The 25,800-nt window shown below is 44.9% G+C and overlaps 1 protein-coding gene and 1 non-coding gene across 2 annotated transcripts; both read right to left on the bottom strand.

Moving 5' to 3' along the window:
* Positions 1 to 1,877: 1,877 nt before the first annotated feature.
* On the bottom strand, positions 1,878 to 11,838 carry ALOX15 (arachidonate 15-lipoxygenase). Its single transcript, XM_037066199.1, is given in 16 exon segments — positions 1,878 to 2,357; positions 2,471 to 2,638; positions 2,759 to 2,859; positions 3,416 to 3,522; positions 3,524 to 3,535; positions 3,714 to 3,883; positions 3,981 to 4,052; positions 6,009 to 6,218; positions 7,400 to 7,543; positions 8,390 to 8,550; positions 8,732 to 8,835; positions 8,984 to 9,118; positions 9,243 to 9,324; positions 9,620 to 9,818; positions 11,339 to 11,343; positions 11,609 to 11,838. Coding segments are annotated over 16 exon segments (1,959 nt in total). The 5' UTR covers positions 11,718 to 11,838; the 3' UTR covers positions 1,878 to 2,177.
* On the bottom strand, positions 4,300 to 4,489 carry LOC119001100 (U2 spliceosomal RNA). The gene has a single exon (XR_005069483.1). It is a non-coding gene; the product is annotated as a U2 spliceosomal RNA (small nuclear RNA).
* Positions 11,839 to 25,800: the final 13,962 nt, after the last annotated feature.

Raw genomic sequence — 25,800 nt, forward strand, 5'->3', positions numbered from 1 at the left:
TTGCTTATTATCTCCAAATTGTGTACTGGAGGTTTGTTTGTGAGAATTTCCCTTGCGCCATCCTGAGAAGGGTTTATTACTAACTTCTATGTTCTGTAACCCTCAATCTTAAGTCTAAGCTTCCTTTGATTCTTAAAAACTTACTGTATTTACATTTACTGATATGTATTATAAGAAAATACATTTGTTAGAATACGTCTGTTGCAAGAAACTAAATTTATTCACCTCAAACAGTGTAAGCCACGATGACCTCATTTTTTATTTTGTAACTTCACTGGAACTTATGGAGTATATTTTCCTTTGTTAGAGAACATCAATACTGTGTGTCGTGGTTTTCTCCCCACAAGCCTGTTTTTTAAAAAAATGTCTCACAAATGCACTTCCAGAAAGCAATGAGATTTGACGTTTTCTCTCTCAGGGACTGAAGAGAAGTGCCCTCAGAATGAGAAGATCCAGCAGGGAACAAATAAAGAAGGTGTAACTCTCCAGGAGAAGGAGTTTTGGCTCCCAAGGAAAAGAGGGTGTGGCCTCCAAGAAGAAGGGGTGTGGCACGCAAGGAGAAAAAGGGGTGTCCTCCAAGGAAAAGGAGCTGCCACTGTGAATGTCTGACTTACAAGACTCTGTCATACCTTTACTTGAAATCCTTCAATGCCTGTTTCCCAAAGGTCAAGTCTAATTTCCTGGTAGGAAACATGTTCTTCCTGATACTGCCCTTCTCACTACTTCTCTCCTAACCCTCATTCCTACCCCCACCGCACCATGTGCGAAACTGCTGGATTTCTGGTGTGAAGACTGTAGTATGCTCTCTTACCTCCACTGTGGGGTCTCCTAAATCCCAGAATTAAATCCTACTCCCACCTCTGAACTATTTGTTTCCTGTTCTTCCTTCAAAAATCAGACCAAGCATCACCCATATGTCTTCTGCCAAATTAAATAGAATCAGAGTCAAGAAGCAACTTTGTTAATAGTATAAAACAACTTTGTCTTATGTGTACTTCTGTCTTCTGTTTTAAAATACCCACATACAATGCCCTCGCTGGTGTGGTTCAGTGAATTGAGTACTGGCCTGTGAGCCAAAGGGTCGCTGGTTCAATTCCTGATCAGGGCACATGCGTGGGTTGTGGGCCTGGTCCCTAGTGGGGGTTGTGCAAGAGGCAACCACACATTGATGTTTCTCTCCCTCTCTTTCTTCCACCCTTCCCCTCTGTCTAAAAATAAATAAATAAAATCTTTAAAAAATAAAATAGCCATGAGATTTTTACTATTTTTCCTGTATTTTTAAAATCTGGAGCCTCCCAACTGGTAAACTGCAAATGGGTTATAAATATGGATCCCTCAGACTGAAGCCCCAAGTTCAACTACCTCCAACTGAAATCAGCTTCTTCAGTTTAATAAGTTTACTTCCATTTGCCATTTTCTAAGTGAGCCACAAAGTAAAAATCTTGAGAACTGCTGTGTCAGTGTTTTGCTCTGTGCTGTGTTTGGATTCAGAACATGTTAAATCCCATCACTTAAAGACTTGATACATGTTTTTGCCAGTGTTTGATTTAGGATAGTTTGATCTAATTTCTTTTCTTTCATTAGTCTAAAATACCATTTTATTGTTGTTAAACTCAGACAAGTTTCAAAATCATAAGAAACATGGAGTAGTATGTATCATTAGTTTAGTCCATTCTTTTTTAAAAAATATTTTATTTATTTATCTTTGGAGAGGAAGGGAAGGAGAGAAATATCAATGTATGGTTGCCTCTCATGAGTCCCCTGCTGGGGACTGGCCGGCAACCCAGGCATGTGCCCTGACTGGGAATCAAACCGCAATCATGTGGTTTGCAGGCCTGCATTCAATCCACTGAGCTACACCAGCCAGGGCGAGTTTAGTCCATTCTTGAAACAGCTTACATAAACGTGATTATCATCTGCCCTTCAGGAGACCCCAGTGATGAGGGAGGGAGGGAGGACAATAGGAAAAGTGGGAGAAATAAAGGGGAAATGAGGTCCCTAGGTGGTTTGTCTAGGGTAAAACATATTCACTGTGGGCATACCCAAGGAAAAGGTGACTCTCTAGGGAAGGTGGACATAGAAAGCAGTGTGATTGAAGATGGTGAGACTAAAATCACCAAGGGATGGGGTTGTGGGTTGGATGGAAGGGGGCCGAGACCATCGAAGGTTGAAGGCACTCACAAGGCCACACTGTTTTCCACTATACTGGGTTGCAAGTACTTGTAGGGCATGTCCAGCTTTGCACTGTGGATCTTGATCTCCTCACCCAGGGCAGCCAGCTCCTCCCTGAACTTGTTCAGCACAGCTTTGTTCTCAGAGCCAGAAAAATACTCCTCCTTGTGCTGGCCCAGAGCCACCTGGGGACAAAAAAGAAATGGCAACTGAGAGCCTAGGACCCCCTCCCCCTCGCTGGGTTGCCACATCTCCCACAGCTGCCCCCTCCTTGGAGACCAGACCACCTGGGTCTCACCATAACTTGCTGGAATCTGCCCAGTTGCCAAGTAAGGGACATCTGGAGAGAAGCCTGATGAAAGTTAGGTGGAGTTGCCATCACCGTCTCCGTGGTCACATCCTTGGTGGTTGGTGGAGGCAGCCACATCATGCAGGGTCCATCAGGGACCCAAGCATACCAGTCCAGCTAAGGAGGGACAGATATCTAAATCAATGTCTGCTAAAAACAAAAACTCCTTAGTCATCTGCACACAGTCCCCTCCCCCACTCCAGGTGCAAATGCCCATTGTCCCCTTGTAATAACTACCTGGCCCAGGTGGACTGAGAAGTGCTGGCCAGTGCAGATAAAGATGCACATGGTGACAAAGTGGCAAAGTTGGTCCTGGGACTCCAAGGAGGTGGGAAACCCTGCAAGAGGTAAGGAGAGTTAGAAGCTGTGAGGCCAGGAATAGAAGCAAAACTCAGAGAGCCTGAGCAGGAATAAGAGAGGGAGAAAGGTTGTCAAGGACTCTCAGGAACTGTAAGAACTGACATGGGTGTGAGTTGGGATTGGGAAAAGGGGGAGATCTTCTGGGAGGGCCCCACTCAGTGGGGTCCTGGTATGGCTGATACTGGCTCTCAAAGAGTCAATTATATTAAATGTTCAGGTATTTAACAAGCTGGTTGACATCAGAATGGTAGCTATGGTGGAAACATTTACACCATGGAAATGGGCAAACACCACAAATCAGGGCTCTTTCCCCCCCAGGGAGCCAGTTGTTAAACATATATGAGCAACCACTGGTCCCACAGCATCTGGGACCTAGAGGGGTTCTTATTGCATAAGAAACTGAAAGGGCCTTTGGACATTTTAATAGGGGTTGCACATTCTTCTGGGAGGTTTCATAGAAGCAGGGAGGACTCTGAGGGATGTTCCAAGGGGGAATCTCTCAGATTGGAGGTCTCAGTACAGGGCTCAATTCACCTTGGTCCTGGGCCCCTTGCAGGCCAATTTCAGTGATCTCTCAACACCAGGCCTGCAGTTCAAGATCCTGTTTCACTGCCTCATCTGTTTTACAGTGAAGGTTCAGTTCCTTCCACATAGCTGCCGGCCAAGGGGTTGGACCAAGAGAACTGAAGCTGACAGTGAGCCTCTTTTTGCCCTTTGCTCTTTGCCTACATGATCAGGTCAGGGCTCCCAGACCCCTAACACAGACCTCCTGTTCTCCCAAGCCTCTTCCTTCCTGCCCACCCCCACCAGCCCTGCCTTCCCCCTGCCTCACTGAGAGATGATTTCCCAGAGCCTCAGAGCATCATGGGCATAGAAGGAAGACTTGACTCCCAAAAGCCCCCGATCAGCCAGGTCATCAGGAGGGCACAATGATCTATAGGTTATTAAGGGTCCAGCTCACCTAAGCAGCTCCACATGGCCTCCCCCACCAGTGCTTACCACCTGTGAAGCAAGGATGGGCAGGATCAGGCAGGTCCACCTGCCACAGGCCAGAGCCAGAGGGAGCATATGCTCCAGATTCTCCCTTCTCTCTTCATACCTGATAAAAAACGCCCATGTTACAGATCAGCCCAGTCCTTGCCCACACATTAACTTGGTGGGGGATTATTAGCTGGAAGGAGAGAGCAGGGAAGGGCAAAATCAGAAGAGAGCTGTGGCAAGTCCCTGTAGGAAACTGGAGGAGTTGAAGGGCAGAAAAGATACAGGGCCCCCAGGCAAAGCAGAAACATGAAGTTCAGTGGTCTCTTGACACGAAGAGTGTTCAGTTGGTTTGTAATTTATTCCACAAACCATTGACTTATTGCTCTCTGATAACTGGTAGAAATCATTCTCCTTTCCTTTGTGTGTGTGTGTGTGTGTGTGTGTGTACTGTTCCTGGGAGTACTGCAAAACTAGGTCAATTGTGGAATAGTCTGAGCAAGCTCCTATTCCATCTCCCAGCTCCAAAAATCCATTTAAGATAATGTACTCAAATAAAGAATGTACCAGATATTAAACTGATAAGAACAGATACTAAACTTGATCTTAGCCAAAAGGCTGAGAATCCATCCTCTTCTTTTCGCATAAGACCGTTAGAGATCTAGCTCAATGCTTCAAAACCCTTTTCCATTATCGTTCCAATAAAGAGCTTTTCCAGTTATTTTTCCTTTTCTCCTCTCGTGAGATTTTAATGCTACAGATATACTGTATCTGTTACGTACTGTGTGTGTATATGTGTGTGTATATATATATATATTTGCACTGTGTGTGTATATATATATATATATATACACACACAGAAAGCCTGATAAATATATATATATATATATATATATATATATATATATATATGCTTTATCCATAAAAATTATTCATTTGTCCATGGTCCTGGGTCCACTTTAGCCCCTTGAGGGGCATAATTGCCTTCACTGAGAATGCATGCTCTAACCTGCCTACCTTCTGAACTCCATCTCCTACCTTCTTCCTTTTGTCCCATTATGTTCACCTTTGTACTGTTTTTCAAGCATGCCAAACTCGTTCCTGCCTTGAGACCTTTGCACTCTTCTAAGCTGGTCTCTCTGCTTGGAACAATGTGTACTTCGATCATCTCAGGGCTGGGTCCTCATGGTCTCATTCTCTACGGCATCTCATCAAAGGAGCCTTTCCTGGCCACCCAATCTAAACTCGCATCACATCACTCTGCTTTCATTCCCTGCATTGTACTTATCACAGCTGATTCGGCATCGTGTAATCTTTATTGCCTGTTAGCCCTCATTGAAAATGAAAATCCTCAAAGATCAGGACCTTGCCTGTCTTGCTTATTAACACAGGCATCTGGAAGGGTTCTTGACCAATTGGAGACACCCAAGAAAAATAGTTACTGGGTGAATGAATACTTGGTTCAAATGTCTATAAAACAACAACAACAACAAATTTTAAAAAAAACAGGCCACTGTTGTTGACCTGAACCTATGTGTTACTATTTTTTAAGATTTTTATTTATTTATTTTTAGAGAGGGGAAGGGAGGGAGAAAGAGAGGGAGAGAAACATTGATGTGTGAGAGATACATTGACTGGTTGCCTCTCTCACACCCTCAACTGGGGACCAGGCTCACAACCCAGGCATGTGCCCTGACTAGGAATCAACTGGCAACCACTTGGTTTGCCGACAAACACTCAATCTACTGAGTCACACCAGCCAGTACTATGTGTTATGACGTTAGAACCAGTCAAAACTGGCTGGAAAAGTCTTTTATGTTGACAAGGACCCTTTTTTGGGATGGAACCCTTGGTCATTTGTTTGTACTGTTGATATACTGTATGCTCATCTATCTGTGCTTTATAGTTAAAAAGAGTAAGACTTCTCACTCCTCCTCCCCACACCCTCACCTTGCCAATGAATCATTTTCACTCCTCTGGAGGTAAAGTCACCCTGTTAAAGATGCAGAGCAAGCCATGCTGCCTCATCTTTCACTGGTTGACTTTCCCCACACCCTGAGATTCCATACAGAGGTTGTCTCCAGAGGCAGGACTGTGCCATGGGGCAGAGGGCAGTGGGCAGGCAGGAGAGCAGGTGATAAGGTATTACCTTGAAGACAGGATGTATTGATGGAAGGTATCTCATGGTGGCCACAGCAATAAGTTCAGCCATCAAATGTGCCCTCAGAAAATGAGACTGCAGTTTGTGAAGCTGAAAGTCAGAGCTACAGACCCAGCATTTGGCTAAGAGCCAGGCCATCAGGGGATCCTTGGGTAGGCAAAGTGGTGGTAGGGGCAAGTCCTCACTTGGCAATTGGAGCTGGAGCAAGGATAAGAGTGTGGGGGAAAGAGGGATGAGTGCCAGTTGCTCAGCACATTCCCCCTCCTTCATATATTTAACCCCTCTTTCCTCCCTGAATTTGCTTAGCTTTCTCCATCTCACTGCTGCTACTCCCAAAGCCACTGTTCCTTCTCCTCCCTTTCCTACCTACTCAGTGCATTAACATTGTACAGGCTGCTCTATCCCTGGACTTCTGTAGAAACTCCTCTTCCACTGACTTCCTGGCCTTCACTTCCCCTTTCAGTCTCCTCAATGTGAACAAGATTCAGATGCTCTGCTTCCTTTATGCCACATTTTTCTTCAGAAAGTTCAGCATCTCTCTCATCTTCCAGTACTGCCAGTACTCAGCTAAGTCTCCAGTTCTCAGCTAGTCACTAGCTGGATGTGACAATTTGAATGTCTCCCCATTACCCATAGTTGGCCAAACAAAAGCCCACCTGAGCATCTTTTTCTCTTTTTCATCCTATTTCTGCAGGTGTCTTGCCTAACTCTACATTTTCTCTCTCCTTAAATTCAGGCCAGTTTAATTTTCTTTTGTATACCTATCCATCTTTCCTCTGCACCCCACAGGTATTTCCCACATGTGAGCCCAACACCTGTATCTTGAACAATTGCTGTAGCGTGTCACCCTAACCTCTGTATCTAGCATCTCCCTTTTCTGATCTGTCCTAAACTAAATGACCCATAGAATGCACCCACAACATCTTTCATAACAGCCTACACCAGCTTCCTGTGTTTATACTCCTTGGCTTGGCATCCATGGCTCTTTACAGTCTGGGCCCTCTCACCTCACATTATTCCCCACCACTCCAGTCCAACTGTCCCCTGGTAATCTAACTTCTCACACCTCAACCTCTCTGCCCAATCCACCTTCCCCTGCTAGAAGGTCGTGCCTCTCCCACAAAGCTCCCATGGGCCCTCCCCAGACTGTCTACATACTCAGGAATTTCCTCAGCACTGGAGGGTATTTAGATTTTTCCAATCTGTCTCTCCAGCTAGACTGTCCTTTCCTCTTTTGTCCATTTCTTCCTTTAATGTCATCCCCAGTGCTTAAGCACAGGTGACTGACTCCTCAGTGAATCTGGGTGAGGGGCTGAGCTGAGGGACTGAGCTGTGAGGCAGAGCTGAGCATGGGGAGCAGAAATCCTGGGTCCTTTCACCTGGATGACCATGGGCAAGAGTGTCCCATCAGGATGCAGTTTCAGCATGACCAGAGGGGCTTCCAGGTACTGCTGTTTACACAGGATGACATTAGCCTTGATCCCACCCAGCAGAGAGAAGTCGGCTTCAAACAGTGTGCCTCCCTGGATGGGGCAGAGGGCAAGGGTTACCAGCATAATGCATCTTCCCACCTTGATTCCCCAAAAGAAGAGGAAAAAGAAGGAAACTAATTTATCTCCATCACATACTTTCTACCAGGTAATGAGTCACATGCTGATTGCCTCACATAATTCTTTTTTTTTAAGATTTTATTTATTTATCTTTAGAGGGGAAAGGAAGGAGAGAAGGAGAGAAATATCAATGTATGGTTGTTTCTTGTGAGTCCCCTGCTAGGAACTGGCCTGCAACCCAGGCATGTGCCCTGACTGGGAATCGAACTGCGATCGTCTGGTTCGCAAGCCCATGCTCAATCCACTGAGCTACACCAGCCAGGGTCATAATTCTTAAACATACTTGAATTAGCCCCAGTTTTATAAAAGAGGGAACAGATGAGAAAAAAAAAAGATAGGCATCATGCCTGAAGTCACGCCACTTAAAACAGTGGAGCCAGGGTTCACACCCAAGTCTGTCTCACCCTATAATCCATGAATATTATCTCCAAACTGATCCCTGTCCACTCTTAAGAGCCCCGCCCTTGACCTGGTTCTCTTACTCCACACTCCCTCAATCCCTGGCATCAAGGCCCAGTTATTTCTTCATTTTGACTATCTCTATTACCCATCACACTCTTCCTCCACAATATCTGTTTCTTATTCAAGGAGGAATGCCATGTGGCTGCACATCTCCAGGATCACTCAAGATTTCCCCTGTAGAATTCTCTCTTGCCCTCCCTCGGCAAGCTGGGCTCACAGTGGACCTCGAAGCAGCACAAGCACTGACCGCACTCCCTTTTCACTGTGTGGCCTCCTGTGGACTGTTTATGTCCATACCTGGAGTTCCTTCTGCAGCTGGGTCTACAGCTCCCCCATCCTTGGAGGAAACACTAGGCAGGCAGGAAGGTGACTAGAGCACCTTACCAACATGGGGTTGGCACCATGGAGAAACTGGTACCCAAATAAGGCATCTTCCTTCCAGGAGTCCCACGCCTGAACTGGGGATGGCAGTTATGGAGCACGTTGTGAGATCAAAGCTCCTGGTTCTTCCAATTCCCACCAAACTATCCCTTTTTGACCCCAGCTTACCAGAGGGACCCAGACCTCATATCTTCCAGCTCTGGCTCCCTAGATGGGTGGTAAGGGTCCTGGGAGAAGTACTGGGGTAGGTATACCGACCAGCCAGCTTGCTCTGACCACACCAGAAAATCCTGTTGAAGTCATCCAGATCATTCCACTTAACCAGAACATTTAAAGAGTCTTTGACAACTAGTTCAGCCAAACTTCAGGGAAGGATAAGCAAAGTGTTTGAGTTATTCTGAGTCAAGATGACAACCATAAGCACCCACCTGGGACTAGTCCAGCCCTGTGCAGTCCATAGGATTCCCTTGGCCTCCACTGGACCAGGACACCTCCTTCTCATCCAGTCACCCTTGTTCTCATCCCTTGGCCATTGAAGTCTCAAAGTCAATTCTTTTGTCCTCCAGAAATCTCTCATCTAGTGGGAGGTCAGATAAATTTGCTCTGAGCACATTCAGGATTAATCCTTCCTTCCACATACCCCATCTGTGGTGCAGAAATGATATCAGGTATTGATTGGAGGAAGGGCCAGGACTCATCTCTGGATGAGTCTCCTCCATCTCATCTCCTCCATCTCCAGGAGGAGTCGCAGGGTAGGGGTGATGCTAACCGGTACAGCATCTTTCTGTCTTTCAGCTCCTCCTCCCTGTATTTCTTGAATAGGCCTTGAGGGTCCCCTACCAATGTGTGACCTAGAAATGGGGAGGAAGGGATGGACCACGAGGCTTCTTCTGAAAGCCTCTCCCCTGCACCTACCAGGAGTGCCTTCTCAGACCATCCTTGACAGGGAAAGGGTCTGACCCTTCAGCATCGGGCCCCTCCCCAGGTTCCATGCTGCTGCGTGCCAACTCCAGCAACTGCTTCTTCCCAAAACCAGAAAGACCAGGCCCTCCTGTTTTTGCCCCAATGCCCTGATTCCTCTTCTCCTCTCCCCCACCCCCAGCTTCTCCTGTGCCCCAGAGGCCTCACACCCCAACCTGTACTCACCAGTGCCCTCTGGTAGGCTCTGGACGCCATCACCCACCACCCAGAGGGAATAGGGGAACCTGAACTCATTCCCACTGGCCCCAGGGCCCTGCACAGCAATTCAGTTGCAGAACCAGTTGTCACCCTTTAAGAAGTACCGCTTGCACGTTTTTACGAACAGTAGTGGCCCCAGGTACTCCTTCACATCCACCTCGAATTCCTTCTCCTGCAGGCGACAGAAGAGGCTCGGTCAGCATCCCTGACGATCACTGGAAGGGGTACTGGAACTGATCTCAGGGCCCGCCCACAGACCCATCCAGGCCTTTCTGCTGGGACTCTGGGAAGGTGGCGCAAAAGGAGCCAAAAAGAGAAAGGGGGCTCAATGACCAGGGTCGACTTCATCCACCCGGGGTGAGACGGAGGAGGGAAGATGCACTCCTTCCTGCCCTTTTTCCTCTCTGTACTCGTTGATTGTACCAAGCGCTGAGCTGGGCGGTGGTCACCCACGCCACACGCTAGGCGAGTGCGCAGTTGTGCCTCGAGATACACTGTGGACCAGGCAGTTACAGCGGTGAGACCCCGGCGCCCCCCCCCCCACCTNATGACCAGGGTCGACTTCATCCACCCGGGGTGAGACGGAGGAGGGAAGATGCACTCCTTCCTGCCCTTTTTCCTCTCTGTACTCGTTGATTGTACCAAGCGCTGAGCTGGGCGGTGGTCACCGACGCCACACGCTAGGCGAGTGCGCAGTTGTGCCTAGAGATACACTGTGGACCAGGCAGTTACAGCGGTGAGACCCTGGCGCCCCCCCCCCCACCTCCTCCAAGGCTGAGTTCGATAAAGGCCCCCACCTGGCCTGGGGGCAGGCTTCCTGGAGGACATTCTGTCTAAGTGGAGACCTCTAGATGCGAAGGATTTAGCCAGGGAAAGTGTGAGAGAGGAAAAGTTTGGTGAAATGCGTGCCTTGGAGAGGAAGTGAGAAAGCAGAGGCTGAGCGAGGGCAAGCAGCGATGTGGAGCAGAGCACAGAGCGTGTAGGGGATGCGCACAACTAAATCGGGGGCAGTATCGAAGGTAAAGCCAAGGCTTTGGAGTTAGTCCTGAAAACAAGCAGAAGCCATTCAAATGTTTTAGGCAGGAGGGGTGTGTTAAGGATGGAAGATGTCTGGAAGAAGTCGTTCTAGCTGCAAGAAGGGCTTGGAAGGGCAGAAGAGGAAGCGGTAAGGTGGGGGAAGGGGCTGAAGGAGGCGTGGGCTCAAGGGGACTCTGGTGGTCGGGGGTGGGTCGGACATCTGGAAACGGATGCCGGAGATGTCCGGGGTCCAGATTCTTGGTTGTCTAGGGGCGAACAGAGTGGGAGGCGCGAGTGACACCTAGGGGAGGCAAGGAGAGAGGTGTGCCAGGTGGGACGACGGGAGGACCTCGCTGAGGCGTGTTCCTTTGAGGCAACTGTGGGGCAGACATCTGGGTCGGGGGAGTTGGAGAGAGCCAGATGGGCAGTGGAAATTTGGGGATGGGAATTTCGGAAGAAAAAAGTAACAGGAGCTGGGGCGAATACCAGGTGGATGTGACGCGAGAGAAGAAGCCGATCAGGAATTTCAGCTCTTAGCTTCTCGCTGACCCCCTCCTTAATTCCTCCACCCCACTCAGCCCCAGTGGTAAAGTCCGAGAAGTCGGAGATTTAGCAACAGCAGAGGAGGTTTGAAATAGCTTTTAAGAATAAAGGAAACAGGAGAAGTACAGACTCTCCAGGGTCCCTGAGTTTCAAAGAGAGAGCGCTCTGTGAATAACGGGCCTGCAGGAGCGCCCTTCCCCTCCACTCCCAGGAAGCCAGTGGCTGGAGCCTTTATTGAACACTTGTGGCTTGCCACGCGCCACCCCAAGCGCTCTGCCCTGCGGTCTCCAAGCGCTCTTAGCTCAGGGGATGTTTCCCTGCGCCCCCAACCCGCCCCGGTATCTGACGGCCTCCGGGTTGCGGGGCGCAGTCACCGCTGGACTCCGGCCAGCTCACCTTGCCCTTTTGCTGGCCGAAGGGGCGTCCCGAGGGAGGCAGCCACCTGGTTGTTGGAGCCCGAGTAGTTCGAGAACCCAGTGGACACACGGACGTGGTAGACACCCATCTTGTCCAAAGACGTTCCGTTTCCTGCCTTCTGACCTTCTGAAAGGGGAGAAGAGTGGATGGGCCTAATAAAAGGGCTCAAGACCCCGCCCTTCGAAACCTTGCTGGGGTCCGGGATGTGGAGGTCTCCAACCAAGCCTCCTGCCCACAAGCTCTGAACGGAGGGGCCCTGGCTGGGATACCAAGTACAGACTATTGTCTTTGTGGGAGGAGGAGGGAATGGGGAAGTAGAAGAGGATATGGGCAGAAAACATGCAGAAAGAAAGGAATTGTCGCCTAAACTAGCAGGCAGATGGGGTGCGCATGTGTGTGCCGGCCTCACAGGTTGGTCAACCCCTGCCAACTGTCACGGCTGTAGGGGTGGATGAGGAGACAAGGAGGCCTGGTCTGCAGCAGCGTTTGAGGAAGATACAGTCAGGCCACCAAACCAACTTGGCTGAGTTTGAACACCTGTCTATTCCCTATGTAAAGCTCCGGGTTCATTCCTTTCTAGCTTTCAAGTACCTGTCTCTCTGTTGCCTGCAGGATGAAAATCCAAACTTTTTGTCATTCAAAGCTCTTGCTAACCTGGCCTGCCCTCCACGTCATCCCACTCTACCCCATTCTTATCTCCGGCCTCCCCTCTTTGGGCTGGAGCCCTGTGCTTCCCAGAACCCACCATGTTGCTTCCTTGCAGTCCTTGTTCTTAGAAAACTCTATTCAGCCTTCTAAACCCGAGTTAGGCTCCAATTTTTCAGAGAATTCTTCCCTGGCCATTCCACCCCTCCCTGCTGCCCTCAGCAGGACTAATCAGCTTTCTTTGTACTGCTCTCACACTGCGCATGCTTCTCTAGATAATATTGCACACTTAATACTACAGTAATTTGTTGGTATGTCCATACCCACACCAAGAAGAGATCCTCCAAGGCAGAGAACACATTTCCAGCACAAATTACTCACTTTTGTTTATCCTGGATTTATCACAGCATCAGGCTTGCGAGTGTCAACCTTTGCTGAAACATGCTGCACTGAAAGATCAGTTATAAGTAAGTCCTTCCCTTGGAGAAAACAAAGGTAAATAAAAAAACTCCCAGACAATGTAGATAATAAGAGAAGAGTGAAACAAACTCTGGTACCACCATGGTATAGAGTACTACCAGTATGCTGAAACAAATAAAGTTGATGGAAAATGTCTGTAATGCCCATTTTCTTGATTGTTTTTTTTGGGGGGGTGGGTTGTGGGGTTTGTGCGTGTGTATGTGGTGAAGGGGAAAACATTCAGTGGATTCAAAGGCCGCAAAATACAAAATGCTATTCACTGGCATCTCCCTCCCTCTTGGCCCCAAGTCTCCCAGTTCCTCCACTTCACAAGCTGTGTGTATTCACAAGCAAGTACATGCCTATCTTTTCTGTCATTTTTCTGCACATGGTAGAATACTTTACATATTGTTCCATGCTTTGTTTTCTCCACATTGCAATACAAATCAGGAGATCATTGCATATCAGTACATACAGAGCTTCCTGTTCTTAAGGTTGCCATTGAATCTTTTCTAACTATTAAAAAAAATGTTGCTGAGCCCTGCCTTGTGTGGCTCAGTTGGTTGGGTGTCATCCTGCAAAGCAAAAGGTTGTTGGTTTGATTCGTGTTCAGGCCACATCCCTGGATTTCAGGTTCTGTCTCCAGTCAAGCGTATGCAAGAGGCAACTGATTGAAACACATCAATGTTTCTCTCCCTCTTTCTCCCTCCTCACTCCTCTCTTTATGAAAATAAATCTTTTTTTAATTTGCTGAAAAAATCACCTGGTATATATATCACTTTGTCATATGTAACTATAACTGTAGTACAAAATCCTAGAAATGGAACTTCTGGGCCAAAAGCATGCGTAACTTTGGCAGAAATTGCTTTAACTGCTCTCTGCAGCGGCTGTACTGGCTCACACTCCCTCAGTGTGTTTGTTCACCGATGTATGAGCACACCCATTCTGCCTCACTCTTGGCAATAGTTTGCTGAAAAATAGTTCTACGTTAGTCAATCTGATAGGTGAGAAATAGTACATTAGTGGAACTTTAATTGCATCTCTTTTGTTATGAGTGAGGTGAAGCATCTTTCTGTACTGTAGGAGCCATCTGTATTTCCTTTTCTGTGAACTAGCTATTCCATTTTCTGTTGTATTTTGGTCTTTTTTTATTGATTTGTAAGAACTATTTATACATTAGGAAAATGAGCTCTTCTCTGGCTCTATCATTACTAAAAGAGTCCCAGTAGCAATGACAGTCCTTTTTTCCTACATTAACTCCTTAGCCAAAATTTTGGTCTATAATGTTATTCTCCACTAAAAGAATTCTGGGCTCCTTAGAAGGTAGCTGGTGCCATGTCTTGGGGCAGGTAAAACTCTGGATAAGCCAGAAACATGCTGTTGTTCCTAAAATAGTAAGGGTGTTCTCAAGAAAGTCACAGTTCTGATAGGGCAAGATGTCCCACTCAAGGGGCTCCCATCAGCTATGTTGTGACTTTTTGAGAAGCAAAGACTGAGTAATAAATAGGGTTCATTGAAATAGATAAATGTATCAGTTAGTAACCAATTGGAACCAATGAACCAAAAAATCAATTGGTTCATTGTTTCCAGTTAGCCAAAAAAAATAAATTCAAAATGGCTCAAACAATAAGGAAAATGTATTATTTATTAAAAAAAGCCCATAAGATATGTTGGCTCTAAGGTTGTTAGTTCATGGCTCAACAGCATCATCCAAAAACCATGGTTTGTTTGTTTCTCTGTCAACAATGTGCATAGACTCTATCAACAATAAACATTGAAAAATACCTAAAAGGATGTGCCAGAGGGTCAACAGAGATTATTTCTAAGGAGTGGGGGAAGATGAGAAAGAAATTTTTGCTGTTGTTGTTTTACATACTTCAGAATTGTTTAAAGTTTTACAAAAGTATGAGTAATTTCTATAACCTCAAGCTTTTAATCTTTTTTTATTTTGTGGATAATATCTTTATTACACTGTCATCTGGGATGGCTCAAGACTGCTTTTACCACCTCTTGGGGTCTGAGCTAAGAATGCCTGGCTCAGTTCCACCTGGAAGTCCACCACACATACTTGTTGCTGCTGGGATCATCTTAGGTACAGCTGACACACTTGGTTGTTCAAGCAGGCTGTCTTTCTACATTGGACTTGGACTTCCACCCTGGTATGTTCTGTTCACACCGTTCCATAGTCTATCTCAAGTATAACTGTCTCCATCCCGCTCCACTGCACTGTGAGTGGCTTCTCAGGACACCAGGTATCTCTGAGGCTTCTGTGCTCAAGTTTTTAATCTGTAAAAAAATTCAGGGGGTGGGCAGGGTTGGGAATATAAGACAGAAAGCTGTACTTGAAGAAGAATTAAATAAAAAAAATATTTAAAAAAATAAAAAATGAAAAAAAAACTTTTAAAGATCAAATTAGCTGCCAGATTTTCTTCATGCTTTTCAGTTCCCCTTCAATTTAAATATTATGGGCTTTCTCATTATGCTGAGTGAAATAAGCCAGGCAGTGAAAGACAAATACCATATGATATCACCTTTAACAGGAATCTAAACAACAAAACAAACAAGCAAGCAAAATGTAACCAAAGACACTGAAATACAGAACGTGCTGACAGGGTCCAGAGGGTAGAGGGGAGAGAATCACAGGGGAAAAGGGGATGGACTCACATGAACAAGTATAAAGGACACATGGACAATAACTAAGGTGGGGGGCGGAGATGGGAGGGAGGTGGGGAGCACTGGGGGGGCAGGGCTGGGAATACAAGAAAGAAAACTGTACTTGAACAAAAGTTAAATAAAAAATAAATAAATATTATGGGCTTTCTCTTAATTAAAATAATTGAGGAGGGCATTATTTTCTAGGCTGTTATAGTGGCTAAAGCACTCTCGTTTGTCATCAGCCTTTGTTGTTGACATTTGATTTACATGCCTTACTCTCAGTTTTATTTCAAGCCTCTAAAATCACAACTATAAAATCATACTGGGAGGAAAATGGTATAAAAAATAAAATTCTACTGGACCCTTAACAGTCCATTGGGTACATGTAGTGCAATCCTGAAGACTCAAACTCGATTTTGTATTTATGAAAATTTAAACACAAACACATACTTATGTCTCTGCCCACACTTGTATGTAATCCATTAGGTTATTTGTAATAAGAAATCAAGATATAAATAATCTAAAGTGGCAAAAAATTGAAAATGTATGTGCAGTAATGTAGAGTTCATTGGAAACAAAGTCTTTAACCTTTGCCTCGAAGCAGTCCTACTTTGTATTTTTTATGAGGTATAATTAACATTCAGTATAATGCATATATCCTAAGTATTCAGTTTAAGGAGTTCTAGTAATTCTATACAATGTAACTTCTACCAAAACAAGCTAGAAAACTTTTTAGAATTTTGTTTATGTAAAAAATTATTTTATTGATTATGCTATTACAGTAGTCCCACTCCCCCCTTTATTCCCCTCCTCCTTGCACACTCCCTCCCACCCACATTCCACCCCACCTTAGTTCATGTCCATGGGTCATACATATATGTTCTTTGATTTCTACATTTCCCGTACTACTCTTAACCTTCCCCTGTCTATTTTGTACCTATCATGTATGCTACTTATTCCCTGCACCTTCCCCCCCATCCCTCACACCCCTTCCCTCCTCTTCGCCATTTCCTCACCTGCCCTCCTGCAGAGGCAGCCCCCTTGATGCCATATTTCTGATATGATTGATTTGTTTTGCCTAGTCATGGACTTCAAATAAATGGAGTCATACAGTAAAAAAAAATTCAAAGCTATGGATGCTGTCATAAAAGCATTAACTATAACCAATTGTGGCTGTAAGGGAAACCCCAAACTGAAGTTCAAGTTCTGTGGGGCATTAAAAATGAAATTCAGAAAGATCAAAATACAATGCATAAAACTCATTATTTGTAGAAATTGCACAAACCTAATAATTTTCTCTCTTTTATTTATCTGTTTCTAGAGAGAGGGGAAGGGAGGGAGAAAGACAGGGAGAGAAATATCGATGTGTGGTTGCCTCTCACACACCCCCAACTGGGGACCTGGCCCACAACCCAGACATGTGCCCTGACTGGAAATCAAATCAGCAACTGTTTGGTTTGCAGGTCATCACTCAATTCACTGAGCCACACCTGCCAGGGCAAACTTAATAATTTTCTTATGGGCCAAAAGTGTTATTGAAGAGTTGGGAAAACATTTAAAAGTCACTCACAGCAACTTGTGGATAGTTTCAGTGAGGTTAGGTTATGGTGCATTGCAACCTTGAGAGATAAAACCCAGACCATTTTCCCCCCTTTTGAATAGGAATATCTATAGTGGTTATCCTATGCCTGTGCCACCATTGTATGTTGGGAAGAGGGAGAAGATGGCATCCTCTTCTATGCACAGGTCTTTGGACAGAGAGGAATTTCACTCAAATGTGTCCCTAAGGAATAGCTGTCCAAAAGGAAATGCACTTGAGGAATGTCATTCATACCTGGACCTAATTTAGATGCTAAAATTCTGGACTTCAGGCTGATGCTATGAGAGAATTAAAGTTTGGGGTTTCTTGAGAAGGGGATGAGTATTTTTCAGGTAGGACAAACATGAATCATTGGGGGCCAGGGGCATACAGTGATAACAGTCTTTAGAACAGCCTGCAGTGACACCCTACCTCATGGTATTCATGCCCTTGCATAGTATACTCCCAAACTGTATTGCAGTTGGTCTGTAAACCAATAGGAAATGGCAGAAATGATGGTATGTACCTTATTTTTGGGGTCATAAGATGCACCTAGGTTTTAGAGGAGGAAAATAGAAAAAAATTTGAAGCAAAAAGTGTGGTAAAATATTTAATAACATATTTTACCATTGCAAATGTAAACAGAACTCAACAGCAGCATTAACAACCATTATTCATCATGTATTGTGTGATGACCTGTGAACCAAAAAGTCGCTGGTACAATTCCCAGCCAGGGCACATGCCTGGATTGTGAGCCAGGTCACCAGTTGGAGGCGTGTGAGAGGCAACCACACATTGATGTTTCTCTCCCTCTCTTTCTCCCTTCTTTCCCTTCTGTCTAAAAATAAATAAAAAAAATATTTAAGGAAAGGGAAAAAAAAGACTTCACAAAGTCCATGGAAGTGCTGTTAAAAAACAAATCAGACTTCCGACCAAGATGGAGGCATAGGTAGAAATATTGTACCTCTTCACACAACCAAGTTTAAGGACAGCAAAGATTTAGAAACAAAAACACGGACTTCCACCAAGATGGTGGCGTAGGTGGAAACACTGTGCTTTCTCCCACAACCAAGTTTGAATACAACAAAGGTTTGGTGAACAAAGACGCAGCCAAGGAACAGAAAATTGAACTATACGGAAGTCGGACAACAACCAACCGTTCAACCAAACCAGTAAGAGGGGCGGAGCCAGCAGCGGAGCAGGGTTGGGCAGGAAAGATCCTGACCCTAGGCACCCAGGCAGCCGGGATAGCAGCGCAGACCCAATGAGGGCCAATGGACTGGACCAAATGGACCACGCAGCCCTGGCTGCGGGAGGTGGCAGAGGAGACCGCCATTGCTTTCCTTTGACCCTGCCCCAACGTACAGCATCACAACCCAGCAACTGAGCTTCCCCACCCTGGTGAACACTTAGGGCTCCACTCCTCATATGTAACAGGCATGAACAGTCCAAAATATAGCTCAAGAAGAACTCAAAGCCCCAGAGCCGATAACTCTAAGCGACCAAGAAATAGCCAACCTATCAGATGCACAGTTCAAAATACTGGTGATCAGGATGCTCACAGAACTGGTTGATTTTAGTCACAAATTAGAGGAACATATGAAGGCTAAACTAATTGAAATGAAGGGAAATGCACAGGAAACCAATAGCGATGGAAAGGAAATTGGGACTCAAATCAAGGGAGTGGACTAGAAGGAAGAAAGAAACAACCAAACAGAAAAGAAGGAAGAAACAAGATTTCAAAAAAAATGAGGAGAGGCTTAGGAACCTCCAGGACATCTTTAAATGTTCCAACATCCGAATTATAGGGGTACCAGAAGGGGAAGAGGAACAGCCACAAGGTGAAAACTTATTTGAACAAATAATAAAGGAGAACTTCCCCAGTCTGGCAAAGGAAATAGACTTCCAGGAAATCCAGGAAGCTCAGAGAGTGCCAAAGAAGTTGGACCCAAGAAGGAACACACCAAGGCACATCATAATTACATTAGCCAAGGCCAAAATGAAGGAGAGAATCCTAGAAGCAGCAAGAGATAAGGGGACAGTCACCTATAATGGAGTTCCCATCAGACTTTCAGCTGGTTTCTCAAAAGAGACCTTACAGGCAAGAAGGGGCTGGAAAGAAGTATTCCAAGTCATGAAATCCAAAGACCTACATCCAAGATTGCTCTATCCAGCAAAGCTTTCATTTAGAATGGAAGGGCAGATAAAGTGCTTCTCAGATAAGGTCAAGTTCAAGGAGTTCATCATCACCAAGCCCTTATTATATGAAATGTTAAAGGGACTTATCTAAGAAAAAGAAGATGAAAAATATGAACAGTGAAAAGACAGCAAACTCACAGTTATTAACAACCATACCCAAAACAAAAGCAAAGAGGACAGCTAGATCAGGAGTGGAACCATAGAAATGGAGATGACATGGAGGGTTAGCAACAGGGGAGTGGGAGGAGGAGAAGGAAGGAAAAGGTACAGAGAATAAGTAGCATAGATGGTAGGTAGAAAATAGACATGGAGAAGGGCAAGACTAGTATGGGAAATGTAGAAGCTAAAGATCTTATGACGCATGGACATGAACTAAAGGAGAGATGGGGGAGGGGTGTGCAGCGTGGGGGAAATGAAGGGGAGGAAATGGGGCAACTGTAATGGCATAATCAATAAAATATATTTTTTAAAAAAGAAAAGAAAACAAATCAATCAGCAAAGCAATTGACAATGTTGACATTAGAAGAACCATCCTCCTGAGATAATCTAGATGTGGGCTAAGCAGGGTTTCAGGGTAGACTGTCAATAGGTGACACATTGGCTGCAATCAAAGGAACAACCAGAAAACTTTTCTATGCAGGCCATGTCCACTGGTCATTTTCCTGTGTATCCCTCTGCTCCCATGTGGCTCCTGTGCAATGACAATAGACGGTGCCCTCAAACTAAGGGCAGAGAGAGTCCCGTACATGGACCCTGCTCATCTCTGTAGCTCCTCCCAGTCCTCACTCAGCACGTTGAAACTCAAAAGCCCAAAACTGAGGCTCAATTGCAGTAGGCCCAGATGAAATTGTGGTAGTACCAGGACCATAAATGCTCATATGTTAATGTTGTAGTTTATAAGAATTATTCCACCAAAGTGTGGCCTGGCAATGTAATGTAATGGATCATAAACAGTGCTCCTAAGAGCCATGGGGGAAAGGTACAGGATATGGGAGGGCAAAGAAATGCTGAAACCTGTATGTTGCATGATGTGGTTCCTCCAATAAACCTTCTAGCCTTTCCATAAAAATTATGAAATCCTTAATGTAATGTAATTTGGAGTGAAGTAACTGAATTTTGCATCTAAATTTATTCAAGAGCCCTCAGAGATACCATACTAGAAGCTGGGATGAGAAGCAAGAGGTAAAGCTATTAGGCTGAAGATTTCTACAGAGATTTGGGGGGCAATTTTGGATTTCTCTAGTCTGAGAAAATTTGGGGAGGGGAGTAAGGAAAATTTTCCTAGGAGTAAAGGACATGGATGTCCCTAATTGACCATTATGCTACATTTGAGGTCCCATCCAGGATAGTTTGAATTAAGGTGATGCAGCTACGTACATGTTGATCCTGAGCAAGAAGTGCACCCTTCCCACTACTGCCCAATTCTGGATAATTTATGCCAAAGTATTTATGCTAATCCTACAAAAGCCTCTATGGTACTAGGAAATCCACTTCAAAGACAATGGGAAAATGTGTGACTGTAACTACATCAAAATCAATCCTATATCCTTCAGGAGATAGATGTACAATCTCAGATTGGATGTTTCAGTGGTAAGCTATGTCTACATCATTATTTGAACTTACAGCTACTGAGCCTAACTTGAAATAACTGGTGGCAAGAAGACCTCCATGTCTGGTGCAAGAAGACCTCCTGTCTGGTGCTTACCAGCCTCTAAACACCCCATTCCTTAAGAGAGTGGAGCTTTTCAGGAAACATATTTGATATGCTTGAGTCTGAGTAGCCTATATTCTGCCTCTTCTGTTGAAACAGGATTCCATTGTCCAGTTGAAAAACATTGGGTTGTTTATATCTTTTATTATATATTTAAAATTTTTTATTTGTTGATTTTTTTAGAGGGGGGAGATCAATTTGTTGTTGCACCTGTTTGCAACATATGCATTTATTGATCGATTCTTATATGTGCCCTGACCAGGGATCAAAACTGCAACCCAGGTGTATCAGGATGATACTCTAACGAACTGAACTACCTGGCTAAGGCAACACATCAGTTCTTACGATTTTGACAGCAACTTTCCATAGTAACAACAAAAGACAAGCAGGTTGTCTTTTGAAAGAAAATTTGTTTTTTTAGTAAGATGAATTCCAGTGTGGGTGGTAAAGAGGTGTGGATGATTGTGTGCTCACTGCATCATTACAGACTATTAAATGTATGTCACACGTGACTTTTAAGGTTAGATCATAAGAGGATATAGCTTCTGTTTCTCTCTCTCTCTCTCTCTCTCTCTTTCTACCCACTGACTTGGAATCTAGCTTCCATGCTGGGAGGAAGCCATGCAAATATTTCAGCCTCAGCTGAAGTCTCAGCCAACAGCCAGTATCAATCACTAGACATGTGAGTGAGCAAGCCTTTAGAGGATTCCTATCCTCAGCTTTCAAGCTCCTCCAAATAATGCTGAGTAGAACAAAGACAACATCTTCACAATTTTTAATGTCTTGAGCAAATTAAATGTTGCACTGTTTAAGCCATTAAGCTTTAGGATGCTTTGCTTTATAGTCACAATAACTGGAGGAGTGGGCAACTAGAACAAAGCAGAGCAGGGTTACAAGAGAAACAGGGCAGGAGACTCAGACAGGAATGGAGAATAGTCGTTATGGTGAGGTTGCCCTAGGCCCTGTGCAGTTTGTCATTAAGATTATCCCAGTGTAGAACAAATACCTCCAGCTCAGCTAAGGCTCTTCTGTCCCATGTGTGTTGATGCTGGGTCTGACTGCTGAGAAAACACATGGATCACCTCATTCGGTGCTCACTCTGGATGATCTACAGGACCATACTTAGTAGGCACAAAAGTATCATTGTGCACGAGGTTCAAAACCATCATCCCCACAAAAGCGGGGCAGGGCCCCACCTGCGGCAGAATGTTCACAGTCAAAGCTGCCCAGAGGTGGGATGAGCTGGCTCAGAGGTAGTGAATTTCTCTTCACTTGCAATGTTGAGGGATGAGATGGCCACCTGTGTGTAATAGCATTTTAAAACTTTACTAAATCATGGTTGAAAAACAATAAACTACACATATTTAATGTATATACACCTGCAAAACTATCACCATTATCATAATAATAAACATACCCATCATTCTTCCTAATTTTCTTGTGTCCCTTTTAATCCCTCCTTTCTGTTCCTCACAGTGCCCCTCTTCCCACCCCAACCTCAGGCAACCACTAATCTGCTTTCTCTTACTGGCTGTTTGCATTTTCTAGGTTTTTGTGTAAGCGGAATCCCATAGTGGATACTCTGTCTTATCTGACTTCTCTCACTCAGAATCACTGTTTGGAGACTTGTCTGTGTTGTTCTGTGTATTAGTTGTTTGTCCTTTAAAAAAATATTAATTTATTTTCAGAGAGAAGGGAGAGAGAGAGAGAGGGAGAGAAATATCCCTCAGTTGCCACTAGCACGCCACCAACCAGGGCCCTGGCCCGCAACCCAGGCATGTGTCCTGACTGGAAACTGAACAGGTGACCTTTCAGTTCACTGGCCAGTGCTCAATCTACTGAGCCACACTAACCAAGGCTGTAGTTGGTTCTTCTTAATGTTGGATAGTATTCCAGCATCTGGATGTACCACAATTTGTTTATCCATTTAGCTCTAAATAGATACTTGGGTTGTTTCCGGTTTGGGGCCATCACAAATCTTTACATGGATCTGTGCTTTTGAGACAGGCTAGTAAGCCAGGGCAAGTGGATTAGGGAAACTGAGAGAGTTAAACAAGCAGTTTGTGGCCATCTAGTAAATCCAATCTTCCCTAAACCAAGAACACTTATGAGTACATGGTTTGTCTTTTTCCTTCCCAACCAGAGGGTAGATAGCTTAAACCCTCAAAATTAAGATTCCTGAGTATGCTCTCCCTCTCAGGGAACATGCCTTCGCCTTTTCTTCCCCCTTCTCCTCCTCTTCCCCCACAGATATGCATCCCCTAAACCCTAAGAGACCTCACAAGGCTTCCATCCAGGAAAGCAGTGAGCGGCGGCAGCTCATCCAGGGTGGACCCCTGACCCTGTCCCCAAGGCCTCCATTTCTCTGACTTCTTAGTGAGCTAAAGCAGCCCCACCTGGACTCCCCTATTGCTTCCAATACCCTAAACCTCTCCTTGTTTCACCACCCCCAGCTTTAATAATCACCTGGACTTGTTTTGTGAAATCTTTCCTGCATGAAGCAAGAACCCACATACTACCGGCTGGCCCTAAGCAGATAACTCAGGACCAGGTCCCCTTTCTGGTTAAGATACAATGTCTACCCCCACCCCCAATTCTTTCCAACTCCTCTCAATCTAGTCCTGCCTTTGGGTTTTTCTAATGGCTACTTTTTTCTGCTTGGAATGATCTCCTCTCTGGCCCCTACTGCCATAGCTACATGACTAACTGAAACCAGAAAAGCCAGCATTCATGCTGCCTCTCCCCTACCAGACCCAATAAGGAGAGACAGGGATTGAATCTTTATGGTTGCTTTATTCAGATGGCTGGCGATCTGAGAAGACAATGGGATTGTACCCAAACAGACCGTCTTACATTTCCTTTCAAGCCAGCCTTTTTATAACAGAGAACAAAGTGCGGTGAGGGGTTTTGAAATTCAGGGAAAATCAGATTTAAAAAACTGCAGTATTATCACCCTGGGTGGTTAGCTGTCCCCTGGTGGTGGTTGTCTGTCTCTCCTTGGAACACAATGGCTCAGATATCTCTAGCTGTGCCCGAGGAGGTCAGGTCTCTCTCCTGGGAGTGGTGAGCAGTACCTGCAGTTCCTGAAACAATAGCTTTAACATAGGCATTACTTAATAGGCTTATCGACTAATTACCTTAAACTAAATTTTTCCAACTCTTGAGTCCCCCATCATAACTTCCTCACTTCCTTCAAGCCTTGATTCAAAATTCATGTTTGATCTGGCCCACCCTACTATCCTTTCTAATATTGCAATATAACCCACCCCACACTCCCAATACCCTATACTCTGCCCTATTTATTTCAGTTCTTTTCCTTTTTAAGTATAAATCATTGGTGCATTTCAAGTGCCTGGAGTAGTCCCTGGCACCTGATAATACTTGATAAATTGTGGAATGAATGCATGAATATACATGGTCCACACTATGGAAATCAATGACTTCCAGTTAAATATGGATTCTGTATATGCAGGGATTTCCCTCCCACCCTAACAACTGTGGATAAAAGAGAGGTTCTGTAGAAAGTAACTTCAGGGTGATCTTATAAGATGGGGGGACTGAAAAAACAGAATTTACTTATTAAAAAATTGTGTATTTATTCTTACACACTCAAACTTAAATTACCTTCAAAATACTCTCCACTTAATGCAATGCACCTAAACTGCTCAAAACAGGTTTTAAACTTGTTGACTTTGATGACTTTTAGTGCTTCTGCCATTTTTTGTTTCACCTCTTCCACACTGGTAAAATGTTTTCCTTTGAGGACTTTTTTCATCTGGGGAAACAAAAACAAAAGTCACTCAGGGTGAGATCAGGTGAATAGGGAGGTTGGGGCCCAGGGGTTATGCCATTTTTGGTCAAAAACTGCTTGAACATGATGGGGGAAAGTTGGAAAAGTTTAGTTTAAGTAATAGCTAATAAGCTTAGTAATCAATGTGTGTAAAAGCTACTGTTTCAGGAACAGAAGGTGTGACCCACCCTGACTCCAGGAAACCATAAGCGGTTCCACCTTTGTGCCTCAGGAGGACTGCAAGCAATTCAAGGTGGTACCTGAGCCACTGTGCTCCAGGGTGAGAGGACAACTGCCCAGGACACAGCTAAAGACAATCGCCCGGGGGGAGGGGGGGAGGAATGCTGCAGGGTTTTTTGTTTTGTTTTGTTTTTATTTTTAAGATTTTATTTATTTATCCTTAGAGGGGAAGGGAAGGAGAGGGAGAGAAACATCAATGTATGGTTGCCTCTCATGGTCCCCCACTGGAAACTGGCCTGCAACCCAGGCATGTGCCCTGACTGGGAATTGAACTGCAATCCTTTGGTTTGCAGGCCCGCATTCAATCCACTGAGCTACACCAGCCAGGGCATGCAGTTTTTTATTCAGTTAACTTTGCTCTGAATTTCAAACCTTTTACCTACACTTTGTTCTCCTCATAAAAAAGGCAGTTTTAAAATGGAATTTAATATGGTCTGTCTGTTAGGGTACAAACCCACCACCTTCTCGGATCACCAACCATCTGAGTAAAGCGTCCTTAGAGATTCAATCCTCGTCTCTGCTTATTGGGTCTGGTATGTGACAGTCACTGCGAACACTGGCTTTTCAAACACTCTCTGTCCCTCTCTCTGAGAGTGACTGAGAGTGACTGAGAGTGAATGAGAATGAACTGTATGGAATGTGTTAAAGTAGACACATTCATCCAGACTGGTAAGAGGGGAGGAGTTGGGTAGCAGGGACAGAGAGTGGGCAATGTCTTCTGGGCAAGTGCGCTCGTAAATCAACCATCATGAAATGGGCAAACACATTGAGAGTCTTCAAAAAAATTCGCTGAAGCTGAACATAGACTCTCACAACACCAGCTGGTATACTGATACAAATGGGTTCCTAGAATACTCACCTAGCAGGGGGAGCCTATATTATAAGGAGCCCAC

Source organism: Sturnira hondurensis, unplaced genomic scaffold, assembly GCF_014824575.4.
Source record: "Sturnira hondurensis isolate 20B ecotype Veracruz unplaced genomic scaffold, ASM1482457v3 Scaffold0016587, whole genome shotgun sequence".
In the NCBI taxonomy this organism is placed as follows: Eukaryota; Metazoa; Chordata; class Mammalia; order Chiroptera; family Phyllostomidae; genus Sturnira; species Sturnira hondurensis.